The following is a 26,913-nucleotide window of genomic DNA, read 5'->3' on the forward strand; positions in this document are numbered from 1 at the left end:
TACCATATCTTGGCGCATGGTGGAGCTAGAGTAACAAAACAAAGTGCAAAAGATTGAGTGTCCTCTAATTAGTATACACAGTGGCTGCGTCCGAAACCGCCTACTTCTCTACTATTTAGTAGGGGAAAAGCAGTAGGCGAGCGAATAAGTATGTCTGAAGCAAAAAGAGTAGGCGAAAATTACCTGCGTGACGTACTAATTCTCGCGAGATTCGGACGTGCGCCTACTTAAAGTGCGTCCGAAACCGCCTACTTACCTAATATATAATAGGGGAAAGCAGTAGGCGAGCAATTAAGTATGTCAGAAACCTCAGTAATCATAAAATAGTAGTCGAGGAGTTCCCGGATGGCCTACTGCTTCCGCCCAGATTCTGAAGTATTCCTTGCTGGATACTTTTCTATCCCAGCAGGCCACGGGAGAGGATACGTCATAATCGAACACGGAGGAGAAAAGCGGCGCGGATGCTGTCAAATATGAGTATTGAAAACCAAAAACACATTTGCTGAACTACTGTAGAGTAAACTGCTGAATGTGTAAAGATGCTAGACACTATTGTTGTGATTTTGCAGTAAAAACACGATTTATTATGTATAGATAACGGGATAAACACACCTTAATTCTCCAGAGTGGATTTACATATTCTAAACCATATACATCTTAAAGATGCTTACTAAATGTTTATTTAACATCTAACACGAACATCTTCTTCAAATATTATGATTTATGAGTGCTGGATTATGTATTATGAGTGATGTGTGTGTGCTATTATTCACTGTTGTCAACACTGTTTACATTACATGAATGAAAATAATGTAAATAAACAAATCTACAGTAACTACACATAAGTTTAATCTATTTTATTTGTCCATTAGTATTGTTAATAAATTAAGGAACATTTGTATTGGATAAGAAGTGAGTTAACACATCATCAACATGTGAATGTAGATTTGAGCACATAAATCTCAGAGGAAACGTGAATCTTGTCTGATGTCTGGGGAATGATGCCATCAAAGGCTTTGAGTGTGGATACTACAGAAATGAATACAAAGTCTATTTAAATCTAAAGTCTAGTTTATTTTAATTATTGGAATTTAAACAGACTTATTACAGCACTTTTCTGATTCTTGATGTCTGTGCATTTGCTTCAGAGCTTTGGTGGAGCAGGACCTGCAAGAAAAGCTGACGACAGTATTTGTTAGAAAAAAAAGGAAAACCTGAAACAAAATAAAAATATATATAAAGTAACAAAATATAAAGTAAGATCATTTTGTTACTTCTAATACAGAGATCAAATGACACTGTGCTGTTAAAATGACTGCTTTTGTATTATATTTGTGCATTATTGTAGGATGTGAATGTCCTCAGACTGGTGAGAGCACTGAGGATGGAGAGCCACAGCAGATCCTGGGAATGGTTCAGTGTCATGGATGAGACCCTCCATCACTCCTCCTTCCAAGTGACTTGATCAAGGACACACTGGAGGAGACGCTGCAGAGATCGAACCAGCAACCTTCTGCTGACCAGCTCAGTGGTTTAGACCACCACACCACAAATGTAATAAAGCTACAACAGAAATTAGCATGTAATTGTAAAAATATGAGATGAAGTATGGCAAGAAACAGAATGCTGACATGAATTAATTGTAAAATGTTTTAATCTGCTGATGGAGAGCACACGAATGTTTGCAGCAGCCAGATTGTCCCGCACATCTTCTCCCACTCCTGCTCCAAGGTTGAGGGGTTCAGGGGTCCATCATCATAATCTTCCTCATCCTCTGGATCAACAATGTCTCCATTGAGAAGAGCAGCAGTGAGGGACATGATGGATGAAGGTGTTCATCAGCTGCTTCATCAGAATAAAGCTGCAGAATCGGCACAGCTGTGTTGAGATGACAACAGGACTGTAAATACCTGATTGTTAGATCAATACATTTGAATAAAGCTTTGTTTTGTGTGTTGTTGACTTGTATATGCATTTATTTGTCATTATTACTTTTATTAATTCTTTACTTATTAATTATGCTATTATCAGTAAATGTATATATTTTAATAAGCAATGAATTAATGCATGAATTGACTGTAAATGGAGATGTATTCACATCAGCTGTATTTGTCTAGTGTGTTCATGCACAGCTGTCATATAACTAAACATTACATTTTGCTTGTTTTATTAAAGAAGTAAAATGAAAAATAATATAATTAAGTTTTGGTCAGCATTTATCATCATTATTGTGTGTAAGTGTTGGGGTGTGTTAGAAAAGCAGTTCATTCTGGTGTAATCTTAATTTTAAGTACTTTTTACTACTTTGAGTATAAAATCAGTCTTCTCCAAAGACGAGATCTTCGAGCAGCTGCTGATGTCTTCTTTGGCTTCAGACATCGCTAACACTGAGGAAAACCGCACTAGGTAGGGTTGAGTTACTGGTGCTGTGAGGTGTTGGTGCACCTGTTGCTCATATCTTTATTTTTATTGCAGGATCTACAATTTACATACAAGATCATGGAAAATACCATATCTTTAACAATGAACAATAATAATGACAAAAAAAAAAATATATGGGTTTGTATACATCATAGTTTGCGATTATATACAAAGACATAAAGCATGATGACAAGATTAAATATTTTGAATACATCATAATGCATAAAAGTTATTTACTTTTAATTTATAAGCCTGAGGGATGAAACTAAGCTAATTCAACAAGAAAAAGAGGAAAACAAATGAGATTTATGCCACCTTTGCTTGTGGATGGACATTTTTGCATATAAAATAAAGAAATTAACAATATATTCACGCGAATTTGGGTTTTTGTAACAAAAAATAAATCACATTAGTCACTCATATCTTTTCAGTTGTTGCGCTTGCGATAACGTCGTAGGTCACATGATAACGTCAACATGGCGGATTATTCTCGGATCTCATTCATACTCAACGAGATTTGGCTGTTAAGTACCTACTCTTTTAGCGCTCGTTAAGTAAGTACTTATTGAAATTAAGTACCTACTCATTGAGTAGGCGGTTTCGGACGCAGCCTGTGTGTCATTAATCGCTGTTTGTAATCTTCCTATGAAGAGACGGATCAACGCTCTGCTACATTTCTCTCAGATAAGGTAAATGCTTAACACAATCGGCGTCACTGTGATTGTGCATTGTTATTTTGGAGTGACGGTCATGCGAGAGACAGGCAGATCAGATAGAGTTTGAAAGCTGCTTGCCGTCGTTTCTCTATCGTCATCGTGTTATACCCGCCAATAGCGAGCAAGGTGGATAAGCCAGTCTGTGATTGGTTCCCGCAAAAGTGTAACAGCGCAGCAGAAGTGAATGCACGGGTTTCCAGACTGAGTTGCCGAGCGAAATCAAATCGCCGGCAGATCAGGCTGGGTTTGCCCAGACTAGGGATTACCTACATTTTATTGTGAATTCACACAGAACTCCTGTTGTCACTGGTGCACAATGAATTATGGGATAGGGTAGACCACGAATTGTCCACAAATGTACACTTCATTTTCACAGGGAAATGAAGGGTGCATTTGAAGTCGCTTTCAAATTACATGAGCCCTCGTCGCGCCACAGTGACGCGATCACACTTTAAATGCCATTTTTTCTCAAGAACAGAAAATAACCCATTTTCGGGTCAAATATGGATAACCCAATGGTTGGGTTGTCCATATTTGACCCGAAAATGGGTTGAAAAACAACCCAACGTTTTTTGAGTGTAAAAAATATGTCATGACTACATTCTTTATAAAGTTACATGTATAGACAGCTTTGAACTTATGATTATAATGTATTATACTGACTTTAAAACATTAACCTATTGCAAATTTCAAACACTCAGTCTTCATTAATACAGGTTCATATGTTAATGATTCCTCATGATTTCCATCTTAAATCATACACTAAAAGTTCAGAATGATTTAAATTAAATTATGCAAAGCTCCTATCCTCCTAAGGGAAACAGTATGTAACCACTGAAAGTGTTGTGATTATTCCCATTATCATGTATCCTTCTGCCAGACCAAAGTTTCACATAGACAACATCTCCCACCTCCAGGATCAACATGGCTCCATTCGATGAGTTTACCACACCCTGAGGCTGATGAGCATATGCCGTAACCACCTGCTTTCCATTCTTCATGATGGAGGCAGCTGATGATATTGATTTACTAGGATGACTATAGATAGAGATTCTGAACATGTACACTCCTTTCAGTGGTGCTATGAAAACACCTGAAGCAAATAAGCAAACAAAGAAAAAAATCAGCTGTTTTCTGTATGATTGCTTAATTACCAAGCACCATGTAATAGTTTTGAAACATGGCAGATCATTTATTTCTCTTATTCTATGTGAGAAAAGGGGCTAAAAAATCCTCAGTATAGAAATCATGGTTTGGTGTGGATTCAGTACAGCAGGAGGGAGAAAACTAAACATAAAATTGCTTTTTTTAAATTTTTTTTATTAAACAGTGGTTTACTGAACAACTGTGTCTCTGTCATTAACCCCTTAAAGGTGCCCTAGAACCCTTTTTCACAAGATGTAATATAAGTCTAAGGTGTCTCCTGAATGTGTCTGTGAAGTTTCAGCTTAAAATACCCCCTAGATTTGTTTTATTAATTTTTTTATCTGCCTATTTTGGGGCATCATTAAATATGCGCCGATTAAGCACGTGTCCCCTTTAAATGCTCGCGCTCCCTGCAGGCAAAGGCAGCTGTGAAAATAAATCTGCATTGTTTATCCTTTTGATTGTTTATTTTTTTTAAAAATCACAAAATTCTAACCTTTCATTGAAGGACAACAATTGAACCCCCATGACAACGCTAGTCAATGCATTTGTCAGTTGCGTAAGGCAAATTCCTTGCATTTGCAAACATACTTGGCAATAAAACTCTTTCTAATTTTGATTATTTATTGTAGAGAGGTCTGAACAGACCAGAAGGATTCTCATTACTATAACTGAGATTTATGATTCCAACTCATTGATAATTACCTGTAATTGGGTTGTAGGCGTTCCCTACGTTTGTGATGACGTTCCTGTAGGTTAGTGTGAAGTCAGTGGTAAAAGGACCAATAAATCCACCGCCAGATTTCATTAGTGAGGCTGAAAACGCTACCTCTCTGTCTGTTATTGAAAAACATAAGCAATATTGTGATATATTACACTGAGAATGTATTCCTTTCTAAATTCCACTTGACTCTGAGTAAGATTTGAAATTTCTGTGAAGGAATAAAGATTCATATAAATGACACTTATAATGGTTATTGTAATAGATAACAGAATTTGGTAACAAGAATACTGTTACTGTTACTATCACCTTCACTTTAGAATTAATTATACATTATGCATCATTCATGTTATTTAGTAACCTGTATATAGTAGTTCTTAGTAGTTTTCTGGGAGGTATGAAAAAACAGTAGTTACTGATTAGTTAATAGTGAACTACCACCTACAACTAATTCATTCTTCAGAGTTTATTGTTAGTTAATAGTAGTTACTAAAGTGTTAATAATGCATTAATCATTTGTTCCTGTGTAGTTATTCATTAATGATCAGTATCCTAAAGTGTTACCCAGAATTGTTAGTTTTACACTAACATTTACACTATGCATGGGTACACTTTGTTGTTTTACTCTGAAGATTACTGATAAAGAGTGAATGTTTTGGTGAGGTACCATCATTTTTCTTGTTCAACTTTTCCAGGATAAACGTCTGTTGTTCTGCAGCCTGCTCAGCATCCCTCAATCGTGTCTCTAAAGCTCTGATGTTTCCTTTCTGCTCTGTAACGGTGGCGGTCAGTTCTCTCAGTGCTGCATGGATGTCAGGGAAGCACAGATGGCAGTATTGTTGGCTGTCAGTTGAAGCTTCAGCTCTCAAAGTGTCTGTTTGAGGTGGATTCTCATTCTCATTGAGTCCTCCATCTACCTGCTGCTGGACGACAAACACAAAGGTTTCCAACAGCAGCAGTATACATACTAAAGCCTTCATTCTTCACTGATGTTCTCGTCCAGCTCTTGATCTGTCATCCCACAGCCTCTCATGCTCTTTTTATAGTGTCCTGATTTGTACTTGTTTATATTGCTCAAAATAATAAAAGTAGTTCAGGTTAATTGTTAATCATAATTAAAGGAATGTTCCGGGTTCAGTAGATGTTTAACTCTATTTACAATGTTTGTGGCACTACTGTATGTTCATCACAACAGAAAATAACTCATCTTTTTAAACTGATATAGATTGTCACACCACTTTCTGGTATCCACATGCATATTACAAAAATTACTAGGTTTACCAGCTTTATGTTGTTATGAGAAATGTCTGTGGTGATTGATATCGTGCCACAAATGTTGCTGGTGGAGTTTAACTTGTGTTGAATCCACAAAATTCCTTTAATTGTAACAACATCCTGTATCAACAGGAGAACTGAATAAATGCATGGATTAATAAATAAAAAAGGGAAAAAATCAATTTCATTTTTTAATTGTCTTTAATGTTTAAATTATAAATAGAATATTTTGAAGATAGCAAGATTATAAAATTTGCTAAATTTTAATAAAGCTGTTCAACATAAAATTTGCCAATTTAAATTCAATGACAAAAACATCAGGGGCTGTATTCAAAAAAAAGAGTAGCTCCTAACTTGCTGATTTAGGAGAAACTCTTAAAGCAGAACTAAGTAACTTTTTTTACCTTCATAAATAGTTTTCTGTGTCCTTTCGATGGTTAATTGACTTGTAGTGGTGTGTTTGAGGCGAGCACTAACCCCCTCTGGCACGTCTACACCAAAATACAGCACTTGCAAGTTGAGCTGCACCGGCCCGACACAATCATGTTCACGTTCACGCGAGAGTGACAAAATGCTTTACGGTAATTCAAAAACAATGTATATATTATGACTTTATAAGACAATTTCGAAAATTACCCACCTCCATCGAGTGTACTGTATTTGCAAATTACCCACCTCCTCTTTCTTGTACTGTATTTGCAAAACTACTGCGCTGATGAGCGTTGTAGTCGTTGTAGACCAGAGCTGCGCTTGGAGTATTTACAACAGTGTGATTCACTGAAGGAAACTGTAGGGGGAGCTTCGCAAATCTTACTGAGTTACACTTTAAAGGTGCCCAAGAACGTTCTTTCACAAGATGTAATATAAGTCTAAGGTGTCTCCTGAATGTGTCTGTGAAGTTTCAGCACAAAATACCCCATAGATTTTTTTAAATAAATTTTTTTAACTGCCTATTTTGGGGCATCATTAACAATGCACTGATTTACACTCGGCGCCGCCCCCTTAAATCGCATGCTCCCTGCCACACCAGCTGTCGACTATATTACAGCACATTTACAAAGTTCACACAGCTAATATAACCCTCAAATGGATCTTTACAAGATGTTCGTCATGCATGCTTTATGCATGCTTCGAATTATGTGAGTATAGTATTTATTTTGATGTTTACGTTTGATTCTGTAAGAGTTTGAGGCTATATGCTCTGTGGCTAACGGCTAACGGCTAATGCTACACTGTTGGAGAGATTTATAAAGATTGAAGTTGCGTTTATGAATTATACAGACTGCAAGTGTTTAAAAAATAAAAAATAGCGACGGCTCTTGTCTCCGTGAATACAGTAAGAAACGATGGTAACTTTAACCACATTTAACAGTACATTAGCAACATGCTAACGAAACTTTTAGAAAGACAATTTACAAATATCAGTAAAAATATCATGCTATCATGGATTATGTCAGTTATTATTGCTCCATCTGCCATTTTTCGCTATTGTTCTTGCTTACCTAGTCTGATGATTCGGCTGTGTGCAGCTCCAGACATTAACTGGCTGCCCTTGTCTAATGCCTTTTATAATGTTGGGAACATCATGGGCTGGCATTATGCAAATATTGGGGCGTACAGTCGGTGTTATGTTAAGATTCGCCTGTTCTTCGGAGGTCGTTTAAACAAATGAGATTTATATAAGAAGGAGGAAACGATGGGGTTTGAGACTCACTGTATGTCTTTTCCATGTACTGAACTCTTGTTATTTAACTATGCCAAGATAAATTCAATTTTTGAATCAAGGGCACCTTTAAATAATGGTTGTGTCAGTCCTAATTTTAGGACTCCTACATTTTTGCTCTAAGAGTATTTCACAAAGCATTTTAGTGCTAAAACTAGCTCCTAAATCTTTGAAACGTTAGGAGTAGTCAAGAGGACTCCTAAGTCACTAAGACCAAATCCTTTTACTAAGGTACTGCTTAGTAAAAGTTGCTCTCAGCAGCTTTGTGAATAGGTTTTAAGAGGAAACTCTTAGCTAAGAACTTTTACTGCTATTTAGGAGAACTCTTAGTGGTAAGATACTTTTTTTGTGAATACGGCACCACGGAATACGGATTAAATAATAACCTGATTTACAACTTTTCACATGCAAGAATGCGTTCGATTCTGGGAAAGTGATTTATGCACTTATGATAACGTTTACATTGGCTGTTTTACAATACCCTAATGTGAGCTGTGTTTTTATCCATGTTAATTATTATTTGCTCAGAGGTTCTGTCTGTCAAGGTCAAGTTTATTTATATAGCCCTTTAAAACAACATAAATGCTGACCAAAGTGCTGCACAACATACAAGACAAAACATCCTCATACAATACAATTTAAATACCAATAAAATATATCGAAAGAAACCAAAACAAAATTAATAAAAAAACTAGCTCTCTTCTTCTTCTCCTCTATTAGAATTCCAGCAATGTAGACGCTGCTAAGCGTATTACTGCCCTCCACAGGCCAAAGTTTGAACTAATTTTTATATGCAATATGCTGGTTCAATAGTATATAACAATTAGTTCAAACTTTGGCCTGTGGAGGGCAGTAATACGCTTAGCAGTGTCTACACTGCTGGAATTCTAATAGAGGAGAAGAAGAAGAGAGCTAGTTCAAGATGAGCATTTCTGGTTAAAACTAATATAATTTTCAATTTTTTTCAGAAAATGAGCGATGGTTTCACTAGATAAGACCCTTATTTGTCATCTGGGATCGTGTAGAACAATTTGAAGTTGCAGTGAAACTAATTTTGACCTTCAACTGTTTGGTGCCCATTGAAGTCTACTATAAGGAGAAAAATCCTGGAATGTTTTCATCAAAAACTTTAATTTCTTTTCGACTGAAGAAAGAAAGACATGGACATCTTGGATGACATGGGGGTGAGTAAATTATCAGGAAAAGTTTATTTAAAAGTGAACTAATCCTTTAAACGGAGAAAAGACAATACCTTTCTTTAAAAGACAATATCTCCCTTTGCATTAAACTTTGAGCATCCTAACCTTTCAAACAGCAACATTACAATCTAATTAAAGTAAAAAAAAAAAAAGTAAAATCACTTTGAACCACCACTTTAAAATCAACTCTGAATCGAACAGGTAACCCAGGGCTCGTCAACTGGTGGCCCATGGGCCAAACATTTTTATCAGGCCCTCCCTAAACATTTAAAATGAGCGCAGTTACTTTAAGATCGGAGCCCGCCAACGCATTATTGTTTAGCCAATCCGATTTGTTCCCTGCCGAGAGACGTTTAAAAAATTACAAGAATCAATTTCCAGTCATCGTCACCGTATTTTTTTCCAGATGAATGAGAAAAAAAATCAAGAATGAAATATGTCGCTCTCTACCTTTAGGAAGAGAAAAACTAACCGTGAAAACAGACAGTTTTGTGCAGAATGGACAAAAAAATACCTGTTTCTACCTGTTTCACCGAAACTAGTATGTTTGATATGGAGTGAGTGTAATGCTGTAACGAAGGAGCACAACTTGAGAAGACACTTCAAAACCAAACATGCAAACTTTGACACTCAATATTCTTCTGGCTCTGATGCTCGTCAGCGTAAAGTGCAAAGTCTTACTGCTGACTGTGAGCTAAGATGAACCATCATGTTTCGATCGAGTACTAAGCAAGAGAAGGCCACAGCAGCCTCTCTCTCTGTAGCATGGATCCTCGAGAAGAAGAAAAAAGTTTACTGATTTGGAGACTGAGAAAGATTGAATGCTAGCTGTTGTACAGGAAATTGTGACTGAGGATAAAACCAGAAACAATATAATTGCATCTATTCAGAAAATTCCAATGTCTGAAACATCAACCAAACAAAGAGTTGAAATACTGTCAAATGATGTTCTTGAAACTCTTTTAGAACAATTAAAAAGGCAGAGGTAATGTCATTAGCTGTGGATGAATGTACCGATGGTAGTGATGTGGGACAGCTGTGTCTCTATGTGAGATTTTTTGCGCTTTGCTTTCGGTAGGAACTGCTGGGATTGATTCCATTGGAGGGACATGCAAGTGGTGAGATACTTTTTAATAAAGTTGTTAACTTTTTTACCAAGCACAGACTAGATTTGAAACGAGTAAATATGCTTGTAACAGATGGTGCTCCTTCCATGGTGGGTAAGATGCCGGGGTTATATGTGCGCCTGGTCGAAGTTGTGCCACAAATGAGATCGCTGCACTGCTTGATTCATCAAAGCGTTCTTTGCGCTAAACTAAGTGGTGAATTTAAAAACACAATGGATATTGTTATGCCTATAATTAATTTCATCCGATCAACTTCAAGCCTACAGCACCGCTTGTTTCACAAGGTCTTATCAGAGATGTCTGGTGAAATCAGGCACATATAAATGTCAGGAAACACGACACGGCTGCATGTCAATATCCATGGATTAGGTTTATTTGACATGTCATAAGGAACACTTTCGAGCCCAATCTTTAGTGTAATTGTTTGTTTTACTTGCGTTTTCCCAGTTTCCCCTATTAAATCCAGTCATGCAGCAGGTTCACTGGCCCCAATAAAAAAGGAAAACATAATGGGCCTATAAAATAAGCCTAGTTATTATTTTCGCTGTTTTTGATACATGTAACCTAAATAAATAAGGTTAGGAATAAGGTTATGACATCAAAAGCTGCTAGATTAACTCACTTAAATTTTAAATATTGTTACACAAGTACTGTAAGTAATAAAATAACAAATAATCAAATTACGAGTAATAGCACAAATAAATACAACAGAATAAACAAATGAAATAAACAGTGCTTTTCAAGTTTTTTATGTTGGCTTAACAGGAGATTTTCAGGTACAGAACAGGTATCAAACTCATTCAGAATCAAATTTTAACAAACATCCACAAAATACATGCCATACTAACTTGATCTGATATGCTGCATCACGAAGAGTATGTAAAGATCCATTTTGAGAGTTATACCCTGGACCTCTGTAAAGCCAAACATGTTAGTAGTGTGTCAGACCAGTCCTCCACAAGCCTGCCCCAACAGTGGCATAAACCAAGAGGCAGAAAAACAACACCACTGCCAGTGACAGATGTTGTGGTGGTGAAGGCGAAGACAAACCGAAAACGGAAACCCGTCTTCTGTCACTACAGCAATGACAGGTGAGTTGTTTTTATACTTTATAATACCAAATATGATAAACCATGTAACATACTGTGGCGTTGGAGTACCAGTCCTATGACACAAGTAGACAAGAATTTTGCATATTGCAGAGCCTTGACTGAAGTGACAGATGAGGATTGGGAGTTACTGAGAGGATTGACAGGGACATCTATGAGCTACAGAGCAAACAGGCCACCAGTAGATGTAGCAGTAGGTCAGGAAAAGTGCCCTCTTGGTCTGAGCTACCAGGGAAAGCAGTGATACAGATTATAATGTGATACAGATTAAGGTTCATTTATTATCATTTGTGCGCAGACACAGTTTACAATCTACAAAGAAAAACATTCATAATATAACATGAGAAAATGGTATAAAAATGCAACTTTGTGACAGGCAGAGAGAAATCATGGTCATATGGGTTAACTCAAAATCATTCTGTTTACTTGGCAACAGTAGAGAAGTCCATGACCTCCCGATTAAATAAAAAAATACTCTTCTTAATTCTCTAACTATATTAAACACTGGATTAATATTGTAACGTGGCGGGACTCACAGGTAAGATCCAAATGCAAGCTTTTATTTAGAGAGAGCGTGGTCGTACAGGCAGGGTCAAACAGGAGCAAACAGGTACAGCAGAGGGTAGACAGAATCGTAATCCAGGTACAGGCAGAGGTCGGTAAACAAAGCTAGGGTCAGGACAGGCAGCAACGAGTCAATAAACAGGAAACAGACAGGAACGGTAACAGACAGGAACGGTAACAGACAGGAACGGTAACAGACAGGAACGGTAACAGACAGGAACGGTAACAGACAGGAACGGTAACAGACAGGAACGGTAACAGACAGGAACGGTAACGCTCGGAATTGTCACAGGGTGAATCAAGACTTCGCGGTGAGGTGGTGTGTGTATGAGTCCTTTATAGTCCAGGTAATGCGTATCAGCTGGGTGTGGTGATTAGTGTGGAGTGTGCATGGCTGTATGTGGCAACAGGTGATTGGTGGAGTGAGTGCAAGTGATAGGCAAGGGAGGATTATGGGAAATGGAGTCCGGAGTGAACAGGAACAGATGGTGATAGTGACAAATATTCTTACAGAATACATCACATTAGAAAAAATACATTCACCAATAAGAAAACTATGTTCATATTTACAAACATCTGGAACCCATTTCTACAATATTTAATTCATGAGTTCATGTGCCCATATAATCTTAGTGTAAGTGGTAAACAGATTTGGCTTGCTGTCGTCTATAGAGGGGCTCGGAATGGATATTCTACTCGAGCTCCGATTGCCCCCCCCCATAACAGGCAAAACTGTACAAAAAGTACACTAACAACTAACAACAGGAAGAGGGAAGATGCTGGTTTTATACCTTGGTATTAATTGGAAGATTTCACAGACAGAACTTAGCTTAAGATAGGACTAGTCTTTACTTCTACTGTATTATGATAATTATTTTTTTATTTATTTTTTTAAGATGTCAGTGAAAGTTATTTTAAGTTAAAGGGATAATTCAACTAAAAATGAAATTTACTCACCCTCTAAACCGATTCTAAACCTGTAAACATTTCTTTGCTGAAGACAAAAGAAGATATTTTTAAGAGTGTTTGTAACCAGTTTTCGAGATAAATCTCATTCTTCATTGTTCATTTAAGCAACAGAGCAGAATACTGTTAAACTTTAGATACTTAAGTTATGTTTTAACAGCGGGGGGCAAGCACTTTTTCACACAGAGCCATGGGATTTTATTTTCCCTTTATAATAAAAACCTTCATTTAAAAACTGCATGTTGTGTTTACTTGTGTTATCTTTGATTCATATTTAAATTTGTTTGATGATCTGAAACAAAGTGTGACAAACATGCAAAAATAAAAAATCACTTTTTCACACCATTGTATTTATTGACATGGTTTTAAAGCTATTTGATATCCTGTTTGTTGGCCTTAAAACGTCTTAAAAATGCACATATGTACACCAGGGAAATCTAAATTTTCTAGGGGACCATGCCCCCGTACCAACATTTTCTAACCAGGGTAATTATGAAACCCTGCGTACGGCCCGGCTTATATTCTATCTAATGAAATCTGAAGTAAACGTGTATTACTGTGATCAAAAATAAATGGGGCCAAACGCGTTTGAATGTAAAGGTTTGTGTCTCGTTATTCTATTAATAACTATCTAATACTATCTAATACTTCAAATCTCAAGGTTAAATCAGAAGATTTTTTGTAAAAATGTTTCTGTAACAGCTGCCAAAAAATAGTATATAGCTCCACTGTGGTTTTTAACAAAAACAAACAAACAAAAAAAACTTTTCACAGATATTTTTTTAAACATCGTTTGTACCATATTTGTCACTGTTTTAATTTTAATATACAAAAATTATCTGGTAAAATAGTTGGATTTCTATGCACTTCTGTGATTGTAGACAATGCTGTATGTGAACAGGACTTTTATTTTGGAGTGACTGCATGACGTCATAAGACTGCGCCGCGCTCCTGCATCTGCTGTGATTCTGCTGAATAAAGGTTTGTTTTAAGAATTTAAGCTGTTTTAATAGTTTTACCAGCGATGTTAAATGAGTTTATTTACTATTTAATGTAACATTGTTATTCTTTATTCTTTACAGTAATGAAGGATATTTGTGTGAGTAAAGCTCATCCACTGATGAGAAACAGTAAACCTGCGTCTCATTTCTCTCTCTCTATATATCATAAATCAGTTTATCATGAACACGAGTTCAGTCTCTGGGAGTAATGATGGAGAAACTGAACTTTTCAACTCCGAGTCAATTGAATCAAATACTTTGAGAAATGATTCAGTGAATCACGACACGTGCTGCTCAAACAGTGAACATGAACGAGAACAACAAACATTAACAAACTAATTAATCATGTTTCATCAAAGTGTAATCATTTAAATATAATCTATAATTCATTAAATACCATATGAGGATAATAAATGCCTGAAATATGAAGTTTATTAATTTGTAGTGTTAGTTTTGAGTGTTTTTTTTAGTCCAACAGGTCATTGAAGATTTTTAACTCTGTTTAATTATTCTCTTCTTAAAGATGGCGTTTATTAAAGAGGAGACTGAAGACATAAAGATGGCATTTATTAAAGAGGAAACTGAAGACATGAAGATGGAGTTTAATAAAGAGGAGTTTGAAGAAATAAATATTGAAGAAACATTCAGTGTGAAACATGAAGATATTGAGGAACAAACAGGTTGGTTTTATTCTCACAGCTGAACTCAGTCATTTGATCATTATTAAAATGTCCAGCTCTACAGAAATAGAGAATATACTGAAGTATAATCTTATAGATAATATTACAGAATCCATTCATTCCAGCATAATATCATTCAGGTATAAATTCCTGTTTAATTGATCATTAAATGGTTTAATTAAAGGGGCTCTATGTAAGATTTTTACTTTAATAAAGCATAAAAATACCCCAATATGTTTGCAGATATTTAGGAAACATGCTAAGTTCACCTACTTGTTTCTCAGAAAAACAATACTACAGCCAGATATTCTACTTTGAAAATGTGCGTTCCGTGTCAGAATGTATGTTTTGTTTTGGTCTGTGCGAAACCTCGTGCTGCAGTTTATCCAATAGTATTTCGACATCACAGGTTGCCAGTTGGCGGAAAACACCACGTATTGCAACCATGGAAACCAGCAAACAAACTGGGTCAGAGAATCAGGCAATAACGTCAGCTGCGCGTTCCTGCTCTCTTCTCTGTCACGGTAAAGTGACACACACCCGCGCGGGCGCCTCCTCTCTCTCTCTCTCTCTCTCTCTCTCTCTCTCTCTCGTCTCATTCGCTCCGGTTAAGTAGTGCTTATATTGCGCATAATTCTAGTCATTCCCGCTTTAAAATGATATCCTAGTCAAAGTCATACCTCGAATGGTTTTAAAGATATACCCATTTTAATTATGGTCGTCTGCCCTCTTTTTCAAATTAAAAACCTGAGAAAATCGCTTTTAAAGTTTTTTGCCCATTTTTTGTTTATATGTTTCAAAATCCATTGCATTTAAAGGGATAAACTATTTATTTTACAGCTTAATTTGACCAAAGACATTTATTTATATATATATATATATATATATATATATATATATATATATATATATATATATATATATATATGCTATTAAACCAGGCTGAAGCTCAAATTATTTTAAAGTATTTATTTGAATTAACCCTTTAAGACCTGAAGGCTTTTTTAGAGTTCTTTTTTTCTTCTTTTTTTCTGAGCGACACACACAAAAGTAAAGACTCATAACTCCAAAACTCTAGCAAGGAGAGTCAAAAGGTAGGTATCATTTGATACAAAACATTTTCAATTTTAAGAAAATATAAATTACATTACATTTGGACATTTTCTTGCCGAGAAATAGCTGATAAAAGTCAAAAAATATATATAATTTTTAAAAAATAATTTTTCTTTTTTTATTTGACATGGAATAACTCAGGAACACAATAAGATCGCTAAAAAAAAATTTTTGGTGATGCTCTCCTATATGTGAGCTGCATCTGGTTCAAATTTCGTGGTGATATTATAAAGAATAGTTTGAAAAATTGTTGTTCATTTTTTCCGCAGCCAGGTGGCGCCAACGGGCGATAAACTCCGGTTTAGAGGTGCTTCTCAGCACTCGTTAGGAGTTTTTCAAAATGGTTAGATGCATTAAAAAGATGAGATTCTAAGCTTTAAAATGATATCTATTTTGTGTTATTCCACGTTGGAAAACGAACATGGATGGGTCCGGGAACATTGGATACACACTGCATCCCGGAGAGATGAGAGACATGTTTTTAGCCAAGTACGTTAAATCATTTCGTGAGTAATATCTTGTGATCAACGCAATATATTATATTGATTTTGGATTCATTTTAATCTTGAGAATCTGCTTTAAATATTGATGTGCGATTTTTATGATCTGTGCATTTTTCATGAAGTTATGAGCACGTGAAATACATACTTGTATTCAGTTAGCTGCTGTGCTATTTTTGTTGTAAACGCATATTTCTCAGACTCATTAGAGGGTGAAAACAACACAACAGAAGCATGTTGGAGGCTTGATATGAAAGTTTAAAGTCTCTGGTTTTGTATGCAAAAAGAATTTTTGTGCTACCTATATGGATTCAATTTTTATTGGCTTTTAAAGAGAGACACGCAAATAGGAGTTTTATTATAAGGCGCGCTAGTCTGACAGGAGGATGGCTGGACAGATCGCATGCCTGTCAGTCGAAACGGGGCTTCCCATTGTTAAAAATCAGCGTTTAGGTCAGTGTGTTTACATTTCTAAGCTTTTTGATCGGTTCTATACAACGTGTAACACCATATTTGTAGAGCAGAGATAATGACGTTTCAGGGGATACCGGGAAATGCTCATAAGTGATGAGAGGACTTGAGAAGTTCATTTCCAGCGAATTTAGTAAAACCATGTCAAATTTAATAGCCATTTAAATACCTTTACTCAATTATCTGGACTACGAAACTTTGGGAGATTATTTTTGAAAGTCTGTTCTTTGAAATTAGCTTAAAAAAATTTTGATTTTTTCATTGTTTTTCCACATTATCGGCCCATATCTTAAAATAGAACGTTGCGACTTCCGACTCATTTCGCCAGATCGGGTCACATATTTTATTACTGACTTGTTTTTTTTATGAAAATAAAACTCTGCATTGAAGAAAAGTAGATTTTTGTTTGTGTATGTTGTCATTTATAGTTCTTAGAAAGAAAATCGGAATCTGCAAAATATATGTATTGGCTGATCACACTAACAAAAAATCAAAGAAATCGAAATCGGCCAAGAAAATTGCAATCGGTGCATCTCTACTAAAAAGCCTCTGAATCCATCTAAATATCTCTATGAACAACAGCATATCAAAACAGATAAATCAACTCATCAGCTTACAGTGTTTAAGTCTCCTCAGCTTTCAATTTCAATTGCGCTCCCTATTGTTGCTGGCAACCATATGCTGTAAAAGCTGGCAACCCGCGTCTTTGAACGAGGGGGCGGGCCAAACAATATTTTGAATTTGGACTGCAGTACCTATTTTGAACACTGGGTGTCATTATTACATAGAGCCCCTTTAAGGTTTGCACATGCTGAATGAATTTCCAGTTTCAAATCATTACTAAACAGCAGCACAAACTCTGTGAAATCAGCAGCCCTTCCTTCAGACGCACTCAGTGTCTGAATTCACTCAGTCGTTTCTGTTGAGCAAGGGTTAGAGTTTGGTTTAGGGCTGGTTACTTGTAATTAAAGGGTTAGTTCACCCAAAAATCAAAATTCTGTCATTTATTACTTACACTCATGCCATTTCACACCCATAAGACAACATCATTTTAAAAATTAAGTGTTTACATTAAATGTGACCCTGGACCACAAAACCAGTCATAAGTCACACAGGTATATTTGTAGCAATAGCCAACAATACACTGTATGTATGTCAAAATTATGCAATATTAAGTAAAGATCATGTTCTATTAAGATATTTTGTCCATTATTTTAGTCTGTTATATTGAAACAAATCAGTCTAGACTTTGAGCATGTGAACTTTCTACAGAAGCTGAAACATCAAGATATGACGTGAAATATTTTTAAAAACATATGAATAACGAATAATAATCACTCCAAAATTTTAAAATATACAATCTACTCCACTTTACTGCAAAATTCACTTGATCTTGTGTTTCTGGTGTCCCACATTCACATGTGTATGAAAGGAAGTCAGTGGAAGGAGATGTCTGCTGTGAACGGCCCTTAATAATTACACAGGAAAATTTTTAGGAAAATTTATTAAATATCAACCTAAAAGATGATGTCAAAATATGGCTGGTAATTTCACATTAGATTATTTTGTCACTGATCAAATATATTACTCAAAATATTTCAGAGCAATGTTTTCTTTATTTTCTTAATATTATCTATAAAGTATTAAGAATTATTTAAGGGAAGGTGGCAGAGCAGCGATTTGGGAAATTCTGTAGCCAGAAGACGTCCATTCAGTGCTGATTGTCTTAATTCAGTAAATCTTGATGTAAAAACATTTGAAATTGGAGTCAGATTAAACGAGCAGCTAAAGTAAAATTGAGACTAAATTCTAAAATTAAGTGAACTTCACAGGAGCGCTGAAAAGACATACACACATTATACCTTCACCAGACCACTGGTTTCTGTCGCTGGAACGACAGCTGGTCCTTTATGATTGGAAGATTAATGTTAAAGTTTCAGGGACATATGCAACTGATTTATGCAAATGCATCAAAATGATCGTAATGTTTACTTCCATTTGTCTATCATAACAAGTCTCAATTTTATGACCTTTAACTTCATATTTCTCTCTTTAAATTATTTTGATGTACTGAAAATTAAATGAATTTTTTTCTTTCATTTCAGAGCTGATGGAAGTGAAGGAGGAGAGTGAAGAACTGAGTGAAGTGGAGGAGAAACATCATGACAAACCTGGAGAAAAACCTTTGAGTCGCTCAAAGACTAAAAAGACATTTTTAAAGAAAAGAGACAAGAAATCTACAACCTGCACTCAGTGTGGAAAGAGTTTATCAACCAAACAAAGTCTTAAACGTCACATGAGGATCCACACCGGAGAGAAGTCATTCACATGTGATCAGTGTGGAAACAGCTTCACACAAAGAGGACATCTTGAGATTCACATGAGAGTTCATACAGGAGAGAAGCTGTTCACATGTGATCAATGTGGAAAGAGTTTCACTAACAAACAAAATCTTGATGTTCACATGAGAGTTCATACAGGAGAGAAGCCGTTCACATGTGATCAGTGCGGGAAGAGATTCACAGAAAGAGGAAATCTTAAGAGTCACACGAAAGTTCACACTGGAGAGAGACCATTCACATGTGATCAGTGTGACAAAACATTTCTATGGGCATCAAACCTGAAGAAACATCTGACAGTTCATACAAAGGAGAAGCCACATTCATGTTCTGTGTGTGGAAAGAGTTTTTCACAGCTGTATTATTTACAAGAACATGAGAAAATACACACTGGTGTGAGAGAGTATGTGTGCTTTGAGTGTCAGAAGACTTTTATTACAGCAAACCATTTAAAAGTGCACCAGAGAATTCACACTGGAGAAAAACCTTTCAAGTGTTCACAGTGTGACAAGAGATTCAATCAGTCAACACATCTGAAAACACACAAGAGGATCCACACTGGAGAAAAACCTTTCAAGTGTTCACAGTGTGGCATGAGATTCAGTGATTCATCATATCTGAAAACACATGAGAGGATCCACACTGGAGAAAAACCTTACAAGTGTTCACAGTGTGACAAGAGATTCAGTGTGTCATCATCTCTGAAAACACATGAGAGGATCCACACTGGAGAAAAACCTTACAAGTGTTCATACTGTGACAAGAGATACACTCAGTCAGTAAATCTGAAAATACATGAGAGGATCCACAGCAGAGAGAAGCTGCACACGTGTGATCAGTTTGGAAAGAGTTTCTCTTTTAAAAGTCACCTGAAGATACACATGAAGATCCATGCAGTGGAGAAACCACATCACCACAGTCTGAAATGAAGTAGTTAATTTTTATGTGCTGAACAAAAAAATCTCTTCTGTGTAAGTTAGCCACAGCCAAATCTCTCCGCTCCAGCTATAGTTGGCGCCATGGGCGACAAGTTTTATTTATTTATATATTTTTTGCAGCTACAAAACGTATTTTTGTACCTGCATCAGCAAATTATTCACAAAAATTTTAAGCAAACAAGTTTAACCCTTTAACGACCCAGTGGTCCGCTGGCAGGACGATAGAGTTTTATAAGGTTAAACAAGTTGTTTTTTTAAATGAGGAGTATGCCGTCTAACTAATCTTTTATTATGCTCACAGTGCGCCGGTTAAATGAATTGCAATATTAATTTAATAATAAAAGTAGCATAATAACAATAATTTAACAGCCCTGTATGCCCATCCACTATACGCCACTGTGAAGGGGTGTTCAGGCACGGCATCAAAGCGATTACCTGTTTAATCCAAATCCACATGCGTGGACTGTTCAATATTCAGTACTGCAATGTCTGAGTCTCTCCAGTCACATGATGTTTCTCATGTGTTTTCAGTCGGCGCAACGAAACGTTTACTAGACTGTGGACTAGCTTTGCTCTATGAACAGTGGCAGCCTGCAGCTGAATTTTTGTGATCACTGAAGCCCTGGGTATACTTCGGCCGTTCGCGTTTGTGAATTTGACGTTCATAATTTTCGTCGTGTGGCAGGCTTGTGGCCAGCCGCACACCCCGCCCGCATGCAGCCCAAATTTCGAGACCGCGCAGATGGTGCACATGCAACGGCGCATGCACAAGCAAGACGGAAGAGTCCACTAGGTGGCAATACGCACAGTACTGAGCACAACGTGCAGTCGTCAAAGAAGAGTGTAAAAAGCGATTCAAAAACAAGACAAATAAACTCAGATGCATGCTTTCCCCATCGTTTTTTAATTCCTGTTCTCTTGGTGTATCTTCTGAACTATGTTGCAATGGTGGATGCACGGACACGACTGCACGCGAGACACGTCCAGGCGTGGAAAGTGAAGTATACTCGGGGCTTGATGGTGCGCTGTCTTTCCGCACTCACGGTCAAAGAATTATCTTTGAAAGGCATGGACACTCAACTGTGCGCGAGATGGAGCAGAACGTGGGAAATGACATATACCCGGGCCTTAACCACTCCAAATTGTAGTGGACTGGAGCTGACGGCTCACTTTGGGAAAAATACCCCCCCAATGTCCCCCATGTTATTATGTCTAGACATGTAGTTTAACTGTTGCTGGTTGATGCGAGAGGCATTCTGGGATACCTGGCTGTCTCAAGTCTCCTCTCGATGCATCCTCGATAAAAGTCGGATCAAGAACACATCCGGGGATTTGAACTGTACTTGGCTAGATGTGAACTTTGAATTGGATCAGTACTCGGGCAGCAACTGATGACATTTCACAAGAACAGACAAGAACGCATATTAAAAAATGGATAACTAATGAATGAATGAGGCATTTATATAGCACTTTACTATGTACAACTGTACACCGTAAGTGCTTCACAATCACATCAGGGGTCGCTCCTCATCCACAACCTGGATAATTCAACAGCGGACACAGAGCAACAGCACCAAGATCAAATCTGTGGTTTATTGATAAAGAAAGTGCCTATTTGAAAATTTGATCTGACGTTGTCAGAGTTGTGAGATCCAGATGATCACTGGGCGTTCAGCGCTCATGTACACCGCCGAGAGCAGCCTTACCTCGGCTAGTCCTTCTGATGATTGCCGCTGACTCTGATGACTCTGTAGTGGTTAAACATGAGATATAATTCATCTTTTGTAACAGGCAATCTTTGGTCTCATTAATCTATAATTTGTTCCCTGGAAAAATCGTTTTGGCTGAGGGTAAAGTAAAGTTTCATAACTTTATATATTTAGGCTATTTAACTTTACTGTTGTAGTCTATTAGAGCGATGACTTTGAACGTTTGACTGAACCGTTTGCTTTAATGTTTATTGTAGCTTCTTATACATGTAAATGTAAATGTACCTTTTGCTTATATTTTTATAATGGCTGTTATTGATCATTAAAACTGACATTTAACAAAATGAGACAGAGTTGTGTTTTATGATTGCAAACTATATGCACATATTGACTGAACCACATATGTTTAATATTTTAAAAATGTAAATGAAAAGAGGAAGTTTTATAGTTCTGGTTTATACCATTCTGGTGTTTAGTTTGTTTGGTTGTAAATATACATGTAGTGAAGATAATCATTGACTGTGTTGCCTGAACCACATGCATGAGTATTAATATTTTAATTATATTGTTGCCTAAAATATACATACAGAGATAACTGGCATGGCCAGAATAGCAAATGTCAAGTGTCCCCAACTAAGCAAGCCAAAGGTGACAGCAGCAAGGAATCCAAACTCCAACAGGTGATAAAATTGAGAAAAAACCTTGGGAGAAACCAGGCTTAGTCGGGAGGCCAGTTCTCCTCTGGCAAAAAGTGCTTTGTTACGATTCAGGTAACTATCATAAGTCCGATAGGATCACAACATTTAAAGTATTTAATCCAGTTCCATCCAGTTGAGGATCGTATTCATCACACCGTTATGGACGGTTTGTTGAGGAACTGTGCCACTGGCTGTTGTGTCTATGAGGCCTTCACAAAGTATGATCTAGTTGACTCAATCTCTGCTGATAGTTCAGGGCTGCGTTGTGGTTGTGTCCAGGTGCAGGTCCTCGATCTCACCTGAAAACGGCCTGGATCTGGTTGACTACGGTAAACCTCTGGATAAAGAGAGAGACTAATATTAACGTAGATGCCATTCTTCTTCTGATGTAAGGAGTACATCTGGTGTTAGAGGAAGTGTTCCCGGTTCCGGCTGACCTAATATATGCAGCCTAATAATCCTTTAATGTATTGGAAATATAAATTGATAATGTGTTATTGTCACAGAGACGAACTCCATGGTTCCCTCCTCTGACCATCGGAGGGAGCCATCACCCGAATACTAACACTCACACTTGCACTACATTTCCCACAAGCCCATACCTTGGACTGATTGCACCGCCAGCTGTAACCCATAACCTGGACTATAAAAGACTGTCTTACACCTTTGTACATCGCAAAGTCTTGTTTTGCCTAGGTGAACATTTCTGAGCGTTATTTTCCTGTTTGATTGCCTGTTGCTGACTACCTCTGACCCCGTTTCCTGATCCTTGCTGCCAGCCCTTTGATCCCTGCCTGGTTACTGTTCTGTGAGTGATATCTGCCTGTCCTGACCTTCTGCCTGATATTTGACCACGATTCTGTCTGCCTCTGTCACCCCTGTTTGCCCGTTTGACCAAGCCTGTACGACCACTCTGTTTATAATAAAAGCATGCAAATGGATCCCAGCCTAAGTGATGATTCATTACAGAAGACTTCGCCAAACCCAGATCCAGCTGCTTTCTCTCACCTGTGTGACAACATGTCTGCCCAGGCCAGTCAGCTGGCTGCTCTCTAGCACCAGCTCAACTGTCTCACTAATCTCACGGAGGAACTGGTGAAAGCGCTCCAGGGCTTGCAGCTCACCGCTCCCGCAGCGTCTCCACCGCCCGCCGCCATTGCACACGTGGTAGGGAGGCTGCCGACGACTAATCCCCGCCTCTCTCTGCCTGAAAAGTTTGACGGCGATCCAGCAAGATGTAAGGGATTCATCCACCAGTGTTCCCGCTTCATCAATCAACAACCTGCCTTGTTTAGTACTGACGCCGGTAAGATCGCTCTAATTTGTTTATTGTTTACGGGGAGAGCGCTGGACTGGATTACAGCAGTGTGGTGAGACGATGGATCTGCTTTTCCCTCGTATGAGTTTTTTTTTACAGAGGTTCAGAGAGGTGTTCGATCATCCCGGTGACGGCAAGGGGGCCTTACTCAGGGACGGAAGACGGCGGCCGAATATGCTCTGGCTTTTCGTACACTTGCAGCACAGACCAACTGGGTGAATGACACACTCAAAGTATGTTTCAGAAGGAGACTGTCTCATGAGTTACAGACTGAATTAGCCTGCCGAGATGAGGGGAAGAGTCTGGACAAATTTATCAAACTCACTATCCATATCGACAACCTTATCCGTGCCCGTAAAGCTGTTCCCAAACGCAGCCCCCGCGCTCCTCCAGCGGCTGATCTAGAGACCACTGAACCAATGCAAATCAACACTTACCATCTGTCTGAGGAGGAGAGAGGTCGCCACATAGCTCATCGTCTGTGTCTGTATTGTGGCAACCCAGGTCATATGAGAAACTGCCCGGTGCGTCCTCGCCCTGAAAGCCCCCGTCCAGTGAGTGATTCAAAATCCCACTATTGCTCAGATATGTGTGTTTCTGTACCCATCAAACTAGTGTTTAACGACGTTCATCTTGAGACCTCTTCATTACTGGACTCCGGGCTGCGGGAACCTTCATATTCCAGAACTATGTTGATCAGCAGAAAATCCCATTAATTGAAAGTCTCTCTTCTCTCACAGTGGAAGCTATAGATGGGCGGCCACTGGGCTCAGGAAGCATTAATCCCATCACTCAACCTTTAACCATGCAGATCAGCATCTTTCACACAGAGCGCATCCAATTCCATGTCCTGCCCACATCCACCTCCTCCATCATTCTGGGATTATGGTGGCTTCGCACTCACAACCCACACATCTGTTGGAGAGAAGGACAAATCATCCACTGGAACAAACATTGCTAATCCAAATGTCTACCTCACTCACCTCCTTTTTGTATTAGAACCATCCAGGCTACCGAACCCACTGAAATCACCTCTGAGTCGGCAACGGAAATTTTCCCTGGCTTACAACGCCCCAACGAATACCAAGATCTGGTTGTAGTCTTCAGCAAGGTACGTGTGTCCCAGTTACCTCCTCATGACTGTGCTATTGATCTTATTCCAGGAACATCACCATCCAAGGGTCGCATCTTTCCGTCATCTCAACCTGAGATACTTGATCCGCATCAGAGAGGGTGATGAGTGGAAAACTGCGTTCTCTACGGCTACTGGGCACTATGAATATATGGTTATGCCCTTCAGCCTGGTAAGTAGCCCATCTGTATTTCAAGCCTTTATTAATGACATATTCAGAGACATGCTGAACAAATTTGTGATCGTATACATTAATGATATCTTGATCTATTCAGATAACACTGAGGAACGTATAACCCAGGTCAGACAGGTTCTCCAGAGGTTAATCCAGTACCAACTCTACGCCAAAGCAGAAAAATGTGAGTTCCATAAAGCACCCACGTCGCCATGGACGAGAAGAAGGTAACCGCCATCTTGAACTGGCCCCGTCCCAATACACTAAAGGAACTACAAAGGTTTCTAGGGTTTGCCAACTTCTACCGCCGCTTCATCCGAAATATCAGTACCATAGCCAGTCCACTTACTAGCATGGTGAAGAAGGGGCAAAATCGACTCAAGTGGCCTTCCAGGACCTTAAAGAACACTTCACCTCGGCTCCCATTCTCCATCATCCAGATCCCTCTCTCCCGTTTGTTGAAGTGGATGCATCCAACACTGGTCTCGGGGCTATACTCTCTCAAAGACAAGGTAATCCACATCTGCAGAGTGCAACTACGATGTCGGTGATCTGGAACTGCTGGCCATGAAAGCTGCCTTCGAGGAGTGGCGCCATTGGCTGGAGGGGGTTACACATCCTTTCGTTGTCTTAACTGACCACAAAAACGTAGAATACCTATGAACTGCCAAGAGACTCAACCCACGTCAAACTCGCTGGTCCCTGTTCTTCTCTCGATTTCAGTTCACTGTCACCTATCATCCTGGATCCAAAAATTATCCATATTATAACGGAACTGGAGCAGGCCAATGCTGGAAGCGAGACACCTCCTGACTGTCCCCCAGAGAGAACCTTTGTGCCCGTAGACTTCCGCAACCGCATCCTGGAGATGGTGCACAATTCCCCTTTGTCTGGTCATCCGGGTATCACAGCTACCACGCAGCTCATTCAGAATCGGTTCTGGTGGCCATCTCTTCCCAAGGATACAACTCAGTTTGTCAAGTCATATCAAGTCTGGCAACGAAATAAACCCTCACAGATTGCAGGGACAGATTGCACCGCCAGCTGTAACCCATAACATGGATTCAAGACTGCCTTACACCTCTGTACATCGCAAAGTCTTGTTTTGTCTAGGTGAACATACAATTGGAAATGTACAACCTGTAACAGAGTTTTATGATTCAACCTCAATTATCGCCCCTTAAGAACAGTTGCAGCGCTTTACAACTATAGGACATGAAGAGCTAAATAAACTTATCACTGCATCTAAACCAACAACATGTTTATTAGATCCAATACCCACTAAACTATTGAGAGAATTGTTACCTGTAGCAGAAGAGCCTCTTCTCAATATTATCAACTCGTCTTTATCTCTAGGTCATGTCCCAAAACCGTTCAAGCTAGCAGTTATTAAGCCTCTCATTAAGAAACCACAATTAGATCCAAATGTATTATCAAATTACAGACCCATTTCAAATCTTCCATTTATGTCTAAAATACTAGAAAAAGTGGTGTCGCCCAGTTGTGCTCTTTCTTGCAAAAAAAAAAAAAAAAACGCTATATATGAAAAATTTCAGTCAGGATTCAGATCTCATCATAGCACAGAAATTGCGCTCGTTAAAATTACAAACGACTTCTAGCTTCTGACCAAGGCTGTATCTCAATACTAGTGTTACTTGATCTCAGTGCTGCGTTTGACACTATAGATCATAAAATACTCCTAGATCGACTACAAAATTACACTGGTATTCAGGGCCAGGCAATACGGTGGTTAAGGTCATACCTATCAGATCGTCACAATTTTGTTTATTTGTCTGTTACAAAAACAGCCTTCTTCCACCTCAGAAACATTGCTAAGATATGGAATATGTTATCCATTTCTGATGCAGAAAA

The 26,913-nt window shown here is 38.2% G+C and overlaps 2 protein-coding genes and 1 long non-coding RNA gene across 4 annotated transcripts; 2 read left to right on the top strand and 1 right to left on the bottom strand.

Moving 5' to 3' along the window:
• The first annotated feature begins 480 nt into the window (after positions 1 to 480).
• LOC125278433 lies at positions 481 to 1,957 on the top strand. Of its 2 annotated transcripts, XR_007187143.1 has the most exons (3): positions 481 to 1,256; positions 1,349 to 1,554; positions 1,689 to 1,957. It is a non-coding gene; the product is annotated as an uncharacterized LOC125278433 (long non-coding RNA). The 2 variants fall into 2 exon arrangements; XR_007187142.1 differs by having other exon boundaries at positions 1,349 to 1,957.
• A 1,352-nt stretch (positions 1,958 to 3,309) lies between these two features.
• LOC125278339 (complement C1q-like protein 4) lies at positions 3,310 to 6,177 on the bottom strand. Its single transcript, XM_048207427.1, has 3 exons — positions 5,672 to 6,177; positions 4,989 to 5,120; positions 3,310 to 4,230 (listed from the first exon to the last, which is right to left on the bottom strand). The coding sequence occupies exons 1-3, from the start codon at positions 5,982 to 5,984 to the stop codon at positions 3,941 to 3,943; spliced, it is 735 nt and encodes a 244-aa protein (XP_048063384.1). The 5' UTR covers positions 5,985 to 6,177; the 3' UTR covers positions 3,310 to 3,940.
• An 11,683-nt stretch (positions 6,178 to 17,860) lies between these two features.
• Positions 17,861 to 21,207, top strand: LOC125278290 (zinc finger protein 239-like). The gene has a single exon (XM_048207340.1). The coding sequence runs from the start codon at positions 18,843 to 18,845 to the stop codon at positions 19,998 to 20,000; it is 1,158 nt and encodes a 385-aa protein (XP_048063297.1). The 5' UTR covers positions 17,861 to 18,842; the 3' UTR covers positions 20,001 to 21,207.
• Positions 21,208 to 26,913: the final 5,706 nt, after the last annotated feature.

The sequence above is a fragment of the Megalobrama amblycephala genome, linkage group LG1 (genome assembly GCF_018812025.1).
Source record: "Megalobrama amblycephala isolate DHTTF-2021 linkage group LG1, ASM1881202v1, whole genome shotgun sequence".
Classification (NCBI taxonomy): Eukaryota; Metazoa; Chordata; class Actinopteri; order Cypriniformes; family Xenocyprididae; genus Megalobrama; species Megalobrama amblycephala.